The 9,698-nt window shown below is 38.6% G+C and overlaps 1 protein-coding gene across 1 annotated transcript; it reads right to left on the reverse strand.

Annotated features, from left to right (window-relative positions):
* Positions 1 to 815: 815 nt before the first annotated feature.
* On the reverse strand, positions 816 to 9,474 carry LOC132107024 (mitochondrial sodium/calcium exchanger protein-like). Its single transcript, XM_059513157.1, has 15 exons — positions 9,052 to 9,474; positions 8,680 to 8,832; positions 8,376 to 8,428; positions 5,483 to 5,540; positions 4,910 to 5,015; positions 4,420 to 4,587; positions 4,150 to 4,263; positions 3,703 to 3,762; positions 3,213 to 3,346; positions 2,916 to 3,057; positions 2,542 to 2,663; positions 2,081 to 2,234; positions 1,637 to 1,717; positions 1,411 to 1,475; positions 816 to 1,194 (listed from the first exon to the last, which is right to left on the reverse strand). The coding sequence occupies exons 1-15, from the start codon at positions 9,205 to 9,207 to the stop codon at positions 1,006 to 1,008; spliced, it is 1,755 nt and encodes a 584-aa protein (XP_059369140.1). The 5' UTR covers positions 9,208 to 9,474; the 3' UTR covers positions 816 to 1,005.
* Between the last annotated feature and the right edge of the window lie 224 nt (positions 9,475 to 9,698).

Below are 9,698 nucleotides of genomic sequence, written 5' to 3' on the forward strand. Positions count from 1 at the left end.
ATAATTAATCAGAATACTGCTCACTCACGCCAAAGAACTCCCCGCTCAAGCTCGCCGTCTCTGCAAGATTAACGATGGCAGTTTGCACGCACAGCTACTAGAAGATTTACATCTGTCAGACAGGTTGCTGACGTCATCAAGCTTAGTTTGAGTCTGCGCGCTAAAAATGGGCTTCACTTGTCTCAATTAGCCTTTCGCCGAGTCCCGCCCCCTTAGTTACAGTTGCTACTTCCGACAAACAAATGGTCAAACACGACCAGCGCGACAGATTGCCATGACGGGAAGAGGTATACCCGTGCAAGTCAGTGACCTTTTTTTGGAGTAATACCTCCGCGATATCCTCCAGATCGAGGCAAAAGAGGTTACAGTATGCCGTGGAGGGAAAAAAAGCGAAATCTGAGAAACACCCGGCTCTGGTTACAGGTAAGCGTGGATTGTATTTCGCTGCTAGGTAACCTCAGCCTGCTTTAAACATCCGCACACAGCTCAGAAAGAGCGCTGATGCGACACTGCCACCTGATGGTCTGGAGCCAATACTACAGCTACTTCAGAAACACCACCCAATCCAACAGTAAACTGATCTGATGCGGATTAGTGAATATATTGTATTATACAGTACAGCTACTGAAATACACATTTACTCTCAATTCACTCATAGGTCATTGTCTCATTATGGCCTGAGAGCAGCTCGGACCAATTTTGTGAACCGATGCAACCATCAAATTCATGCATCAGACTTAAAGAACAATCAGCTCACAAATCGTACTTGGCCTGAATTCAGTCAGTACAAAAGAAAAACACAACAGCACAGCATATTTGCAAGTATCCTGTTTAATAAAATCATTTTTAATAATTTCAATTTCATAATTCAAGATGTGTTCGAAAACAATTTAACTAGAGTACTACTGGCTCATGATCTTCAAAAAAAAAAGACATTTACAAATATATATCTATTCTTATACATTTCTATGAATGTTTTGCCTTTGTTTAATGTTTCTGCTGATGTCAGAATTGGATAACTCTAAACTCAGTGAGCAGAGCAATGAGGAGGAAGACGATGTAGAAGATCAGTAGAAAAATGCCATAGACTCTGCTCAGGTGAAAACACTGAAGAGGAACCAGTATGAAGGAGAGGACGAGAGATAGACCCAGTGCTCCGGAGAGAACCCAGCACAGCATCCCCTCTGGTTCCAGCTGACCACACAACCGAACACACACAGCACACAGATCAGACTCCGTCATGCATCTATACTGGAATATCCAACTGACTAAAAGCTTTCAACATGTTCTAAGGTAAACACCAAAAGACTATAAAGTACATTGCATCCACTTACTGTACATGTATATACGGTTTTTTAAAAGAAAGTTGAGACATTGTATATACTGTAATATAGAGAGTGCGAGACTTACCATCACAACGTTATTAGTCTGAAAGATTTGCAGCAGGCAGCCCAGACCCACACCAAACAGCATGTCTTAATGCAATGTTAAAGGCATATGAAGATCTCTGTGGTTATGGTAATGTACCAGGATATTTACAATACTGCAAATAAATATTATGATTAAATCTGTTGATATATTTGTTAAAGCACATACACAAAAAGGAAAACTTAAAAGAGCATATGTGAAAAGATACTAAAGATAATGCCTCCGAAACAGGCAGAGATGGCCATCCGTGGGTATCCCTGACGGGCTATAGTAATGTCTGCAAAGCAATCTGTCAAAACACACAAATATCACACATGGTCTAACAGAGGTAAAAACATAATGGTGTATGACTCTTTAAAATATTAAATGCCATCAAAAATAACCAAACACCAAAAATAATAATAGCATATATATATATATATATATATATATATATATATATATATATATATATATATATATATATATATATATACACACACACCCACACGTCATGCATTGCATTAGTACTTAAAAGTGGCAACAAAAAATAAAACCATACCATCTAGTAGATGCAAAATTGTTATCCTTTCATTTCAAGTCCTAGCATATTGGCTATGAGCAAAAATAATGGGAAGATAATGTGCTGTTTGTGGTTTGAGTGAGTGCATACCTCCAATGCTGTTGCCCCAGGCTAACAAGGTGAGGCCCAGTACAGTGTTGCTCAGACTGAGAACAATCCCCAGCAGGTGCAGCACACTAACAATCTCAGACGCCACAGTGCTGATCCACAGCGCACTGACCACAAAACCTAGCAGAGAATAGAGCTACGTGCACACACACAGCAATGAAAAATTTGTATTAAAAATTAAAAAATACACAATTAATACCTTTATTCAGCAAGGATGCATTGGATTGATCAAAAGAGACAGTAAAGACATTTATAAAGTCTATACAATGACTTCTATTTCAATTACCTTCTGTTTCTTTGAGTAATTTGAAAAATGAATTTTAAAATTAAAACAGAAAAACAACTATTTAAGATTAGAATAATTTCATAATATTACTGTTTTTACTGTATTTGTGATCAAACTAATGCATAAGAGACTTCTTTAAAACACTGAAGACTCATACAAAGTGATATCTAGGAGGACGCTCATTTGTGGTAGTGAAGAAGACTATGCCCGAGAGGAAGACTCCGGTGCAGAGTATAAGCACCCACACTGGAACTTCTCCTTCAATCAGCAGTAAGCCATCTTGAAGGAAAGAGAAAGATTTTCTTTTCCAGTCACATGTTCTTTTACAGAACATGAAGTGATTACACAATTTCTGCATCAACAGCATTTATCTTTCCACATACAAGAGGAGTTCATCTGACAGACTGCAGCTGGTGCATTAAAGCTACAAAACAATGGCAGGGATGACGTAACTACTTTTTATGTGCACATAAGATATTGCTGTTAAACAGGTTTGGTTCCATAATTCAATAACAATGCCAACTGACTTACACTTTCCCGACTGGAAGGTAAGTACACACACCAGAGGCCCAGTGATTATGTGCAGAGAGTTCAGAGGCCGTTTCCAGTTGTGATCTTCCTTATCTGCGTCCACCACAGGAACGGTCAACAATAACAGCACTTCTACAGGCACCTAACACAACAAATTTCAACAAATCCACCACTTGGACAATCAGACAAGTTTATTTTAAACAACAGGTTAATAGAAGAATGATTACTTATTTAGAGCCAGGAAGTGATCATGAAATTAAATACATTTTAAACAAAAATTTTTATTTTTTTTTTTACCTTGATCACTTTGAGGGCTTTGGCACTCCAGTGCTGTCTCCTCCAGGTCCGGCTGTCCACCGGGTTAATGGCATTCAGGAAGATCTGAGCAGTGGATCGAGTGTAAGGCAGCAAAGGCTCATACTCTCCATCATCTGAAACACACATAACACATACATGCAAGAATTTCACATGGACAAATGCAAACCAATCGTCTAAACTGAGAAAGGAAATGGTTGATGAGTCGCATTTCAGAGCCTATGAAGCACACAAACATAAAATCCAATGACTGAGCAGATAGAAACACTGTTACACCATACAGAAATTCCTTAAAGATGCAAAATTCTCACTCACTTTCACTGTTACCAATGCAGATAGCAACACACACACATGCAAACTCCCATTATTATGAAAGTCTGTGGTGTTAAAAACAATCATGCATACATAACCCACCGAAACTCCAGCCACATATATAACCAACATAGTTTTAAGGTGAGAGGAAGTGACCTACCGTGTGTTTGTATGCTGGCACTCGGAATTTCTCTATATGAATCAGACGGGAGAATCTCTCCTAAAAGACAAGAACAGCGCTCATTAATATCTGCCCAGTGTTTAGACCAACACTGCTGCAAGGCAAAGAGCATTACTTTTATTTCATAAACTTCATAGCACTTTATTTAAATTGACAGAGCTTTGAGTTTGCATTGTTGTGCGCACTATATCTGAATGCATTAGAGTTTAGTGCAGTTAATTCATATATTACTAGAAATGGGAATGAGTACTCAAGTAAGCAAAGCTCAGTCATCAAAAACAATAATAATGGGAGTTCACGACAAGTTTTAACATGTTTACCTTAAAAGAAAAAACGTGTCCATCCTTATTGAGGAATTGTAATGTGACTGAAAGAGTGTGGTGTGTGATTTGTGAGTTCATTGCTGAGAAAGGCTGCAGTCTTTACCGTGTTCTCTGCCTGAGGTCTGGGCCGATCCATTCAGTTGATGCTTCTGACGATTGTAAACATATGCACTAACAATCACAGTCAAAACATATGCAATATACAGCCCCAGATAACCTGTGGAGAACAGAAAAGAACGAAAAGAAATAGCAGATGACTTCTCTAACAAAATGAAATAATAACCATATCGATATATTATGCATATAAGTGGAACAAATGTGTGTAAATTTCCTAAATGAATGAAAAGATGTGAGTGAATAATGGTTATCGGACCCACGGCTTCTCCCATGGAAATATGGCCTTTATATAGGATAAAGAAGGTCCAAAACACAGCTGCCATGTAGAAAATGACATCACGAAGGAATGGACGGGACGCCACAGTGAAAGGCTTAACCAGAGCAATGCTTCCAGCTACCACTGTTGTAACAAAGATTCCCGCCCCTAGAAAAAAGAAATCACATTACGAAATTATTTTTTTATTTTATTTTTTTAATGATTGATGAATTTGTTCAGAAGGCTTAAAGGTGAAGTGTGCAATGGAGCTGTATGAATACTGCTACTGTTCAGTCAAAACAAACAGTCTCAAGGTTCTGGTCAAACCACTTGCATGATTCAAGCGACCTGCACAATAGCACAATTCAATTTGGTGCCATTATTAGTTGAGAATTACACCGTTTACCTTAAATACTCCAACACATGTCCTTGATGTTTGTGTGTGTGATGTAGGAAGCTTGGTGTATGTTTAACAGAGCTGATCTCTCACCAAACAGTGCTCCAATGGCAAGACCAGCAGTCTGAGGGTGAGAAAAAGCAGCCATGGCACTGAACACATCTGGAGCCCCATTTCCAAGTGCCAGGAATGTTACTCCCTGTTCCACTTAGTCACGGAAAACAATGATACAAAAATGAGACCAACACAACCTCACAGCACAATTTGGACCTTTTCCAGCAACCAAAACACAGACTCATCACTGAGGATTCCACTCAGTCACACATACAACACACCCCACTCAGTCATGCGCACACTTTTATGACACAAACACACTTTGAGACTCTTCTCACTCATGCACAAACTTCTCCAACTACAGAGAAAAACAGTCTTGGGTTAATGTCAGCATATAACCTACTAACAGACCAGTCATTTGCTATGTATAGTTGTTCAGAATGCTTTGATATTCTCGTCACAGTTTATCACTGCTGTGGTTTATAAGGACTCAGCAGAAGTCCACAGCAGGAGTAATTAACCTCCTTAACCCACACAGAATGAGGACAAATGACAAGGATCAGCTGATGTGGGAATTGCAGTACCGCCACAATTTAACCATTTAAAGGATACGGCCACATTATGAGTCAGGCTTAGTGTGGAAGAAATGGCTGAGAGGTTTGGGCAGAAACTGAAAACAAGAAGAAAAAAAAAGTTACATAATACAATATAATCAAAATACATATTATAATCCATTTGCATTTAAATTCAAATTCATTTTATTTATAGAAGAAATTAATTCTAAATATATTTTGCAACATAATGACAAGTTAACTGACTTCTTGACCCTCAAAAAGAAGAACCTTTTTAAAATAAAGAGACTCAATTCTAAATTCTCCAGATAAATGAAAGACAATGTCAGATGAGTAAATAGAGAAGTGAAACCTACGTCATGGCCAAAGGCCAAAATGGATAGTGTTATGAGATCACAAAGGAATATACATGTCTCTACATAAACACAATTATTGTTTTTACATTTTAAACAGTTACTAATTTTAATTGCGTCACAGTCCTAATGATCAATTTAACTAATGGTAAATGGAATACAATGTGAACCTAAAAACACACTAAATCATATTCACATCATTTTGCGGGTTTTACAAATATTTAACCAGTGAACATCATTCAAAAGAGCTTGTGACTAAACCCGGTAATGCCACTGGTTCCTCAAACTGTCAGTGAAACTCCACCCAGACTTCATTCAAAACACAGTGCTGTGTACAGTCTGGTGACAGACCTCACTTGCTTGCAGTGCAAGGGTAAATAAAGAACTGTTGTTCGAATAATTATAGTGTTTTCTTTACTCAAGAAACACTATGTCTATAAAGACTCATGTTTTTTCTGTGTTTGAAGAGTCTTCGCATTTACAGTCTAGGTGTAGCTAAAATACTGTTTTATATATCCTGTGCATAGTGCTTCATCTCTTATAGCATTAGATTTTGGCTAAATGTATTCAGCAACAAAAGACTGACCACCATTATAGCTACAATAAACTTTATAACCTGTAAGTGGATGAAAATGTAATGTGATGCACTTACTGCCTCAGATGAGGCTGAATATGACGGATAAAACGCCGCCCGTTACCAAACGTAGCCTCGGCTCGGCTCCAGGAGGGAACGAGACACTGCATCATTGAAGAGGTCGCTGTGGGGTTATCCCCCCTTCCTCGAATCTACTAAAGCCTTATGAAATCTCACGGGTGAGAATTCATCCACCAATGGCCTTCAAGCATGTGAAATAGAGGCAAGCGTGAAATAGTACGGTGCCCAGGAGATGTCATTGTCGGTTCACTTAATTTTGTTGTGGCCATGAAATAATAACTTGTGGGAATGTCGTAGCCACGATATCATTTTATCGAGGTAACAACATCCTTATGTCGTGGCCACAACTTCTTTTGTTGAGGAAAGTACTTCTTTTTCTTGTGGCCATGAGTTTAATGCGTAAACAAACCTGCATGACCATAACAACCCAGGATGATCAGATATTGATTCATTAATATTTTATTTTTAATTACGAAATTATTATTATACATATAATTATTAAATTATTACATTAACCATATGCCTTGGCTATTGGGCTTTATTAGGTGCGATAGTCAGCATTTAAATTAAGTTTATCATAAATAAATATTACATAAAGTACATAATATAAAAAAAAAAGTATCCATCCTACAGTCTTGTAAGTCCATTAACTGATAGTCTTTTCCCCGTAATATTTGGATATTATTATTAGACTATTATTATTGGTTATATTTACTCTCTGGGTGGTTGAGAAGCAGAAGTCTGTGATGGTTTAATACACTCCCTGAATGGACTATGATCAGTCAATCGTCCAGATCCATTCTGCACACAAGCTCCACACATTTACAGGGGAGAGAGCCACGTTTGAACATTTCATGAATGTACACATTCAAGTAATGTTGGACTAATGAAATGCAAAGCGCGGTAATAATAAGCAACAAGCTTATTGGTGCATTAACTCTTATGAGTGACATATTCACAGCATCAACCATTAATCTGCAGGAAGAACCAAGTTCATATAAGCACAAGAACAGGGCAGACTGCTACAGCTGTAGTGCCTGAATACTACTGAAATAATAGAACACAGAAAGCTGTGAAGTGTCATGAAGTATCGAGTAATGGCACTACACTTCGGCCTATACAACCTAGTTGAAACACGCAGCAGAGAGGGGTGTGGCTAAGAAATCTCACAGTCACTCATTTGCTGCTCCCCTGCACAGACAGAACATGTGGTGTGAAAAAGTTATTAAATTTTCAAGTTATAAAGCCTAGACATGCCTTCAAGTCCAAGATGAAGCCAGACAGCTTGTGGATCAGAGCAAGTTCCTCTATGTTCAGAGCATCACGAGTGACTGCCTCTATTTCACTTGCTTTAACACCATTGGCGGGTGAATTCTTGTCCGCAAGATTTCACAAGGCTTCAGTAGATTCCCAAATCTACTAGATAACCCCAACACGTCATCTTTGATGATATAGTGTCAAAAGACTGACTCAAGAGGGAACACATATTGCCACCATAAAATGTTAATATTATAATGGCACATGCAAGTGTTTGATCATACATAAAGCCACAATACCAAGTCTAACGATGCAGCGTTTAATTATCAAAAAAGGAAATGTTTTTACCTTTCCTGAAAGTATTAGTGGATTTGGACATACAAGGTTTCCCCCCAATAGCGATGAAATTTTAATTTTTATTTAGTCATAAACAACAACATAAAGCTGCCTGACCTTGTGCTCATACCTGCCTTAAGCTCAAGTTTCACATTGAACATAATATCAAGTTTTAATACGCTATTTGAAGCAATGCGTGTTTGTGTAACTTTGCTATAATTCAGTGCTTAGTGGTGAGCCGTGGGATTTGTTTTTTACGCATTAAAACTGTGCCGTGGCTAAAAAAAGGTTGGGAAACACTGCCTTAGAATTATCTCAAATACACTACTCACAAGTCTGATGCAATCAGCCCAAGAAGAAGGAACAGAACAAACAGCCAGAGGACCTGACAGGAAGAAAAAAGAAAACGTGAGGGGGACTTTACTAACATACAAAACCAGTATGTTAATAAAATACACAACCAATATAAAATCTGATTACACAGTCTGGTTGATGCATTCTCATTAGTTTCAGTTGCATATGTAAATAAACATGTCACGCTCCACAAATAAACTTACACAATACTCAATACTCTGATATGCAATCAGTTTAAAAAGTAAACTGTGAGTTTGCTGACTGAGCTAAATGTATCCTCACATAGAGAGTGATGGCTAGGGGCAGCAGATTAGGTGGGAACTGGCAAAAGGTGACCACAGGGTATTTGATGAACCCTTCATCTGAAGCACAGTCCGGTGTATTCTTCACAAACTCACATCTCTGACTGGCAGACAGGTTCATCACCACATCACACTGCAACACAGATCAACAAATGCAGCTGTGAAGGATTCATTGCCAACAGTTAAACAACACCACATATATATATTTTATATATAGTTTACTCATGGTCATGGTGAGGAAAAAGAGCGCAAATGTATTTGTCACAATAATGACTCATATTGCGTGACATGACATAAGTAATCTAAACACTGCGTGATGATCACATATTTCCGAGAGTTTCGTCCAGCTCACCTCGTCTCGGTTCGGTGTAGCTCCTGCAGGTCTGTCTGAACGCCAGACATTCCCATGAGGGACGATGTGTGTGTTTGACTGGTAAACAGTTTTCTGGCAGCTGACAAGATCCCACTGCAGTGCAATGGTGCAAAACAACAAGAGCAGAGCACGCATTTCTAGGCTGCTGATTCTGCTTCAACATTGCTTTTCAAAATTCAGCACTAGTAACGTTAGTTGAATTGTGGTAGATCGACTGCAACTTTTGAGGTTCCGTCGCGCTCTTCTCCTTCATTGTTGATAAAATCCAAGTATTTAGACGCTGTGAATCACAATCTTTGGTTTGACCTAGAATCACGTAGGATTACGCATTCTGTCACGAGAGAGCCTAAACGAGAAGCGTGTCAGCCTGTCAAGTCATCCCAACACTTCTTAAAAACAGCGTAACGAGCTTTCTTATGCGCCCTCCCTTTGTCCTGAGGTTAAAGAGACATTTCACTCTTTTCAAATTAAAGGGATAGTTCACCCAAAGAATTCCGAAATCAGTCACTCACCCTCATTTCGTGTCAAAACCAAGACTTTTTTCGTTCGCCTTCGAATTCGAAGCCTCTAAATGGACATGGGTGATGGAAATACCTCATGTGAGGAATTATTTTTTTTATTTCTCT

The sequence above is a fragment of the Carassius carassius genome, chromosome 2, assembly GCF_963082965.1.
Source record: "Carassius carassius chromosome 2, fCarCar2.1, whole genome shotgun sequence".
NCBI lineage: Eukaryota > Metazoa > Chordata > Actinopteri > Cypriniformes > Cyprinidae > Carassius > Carassius carassius.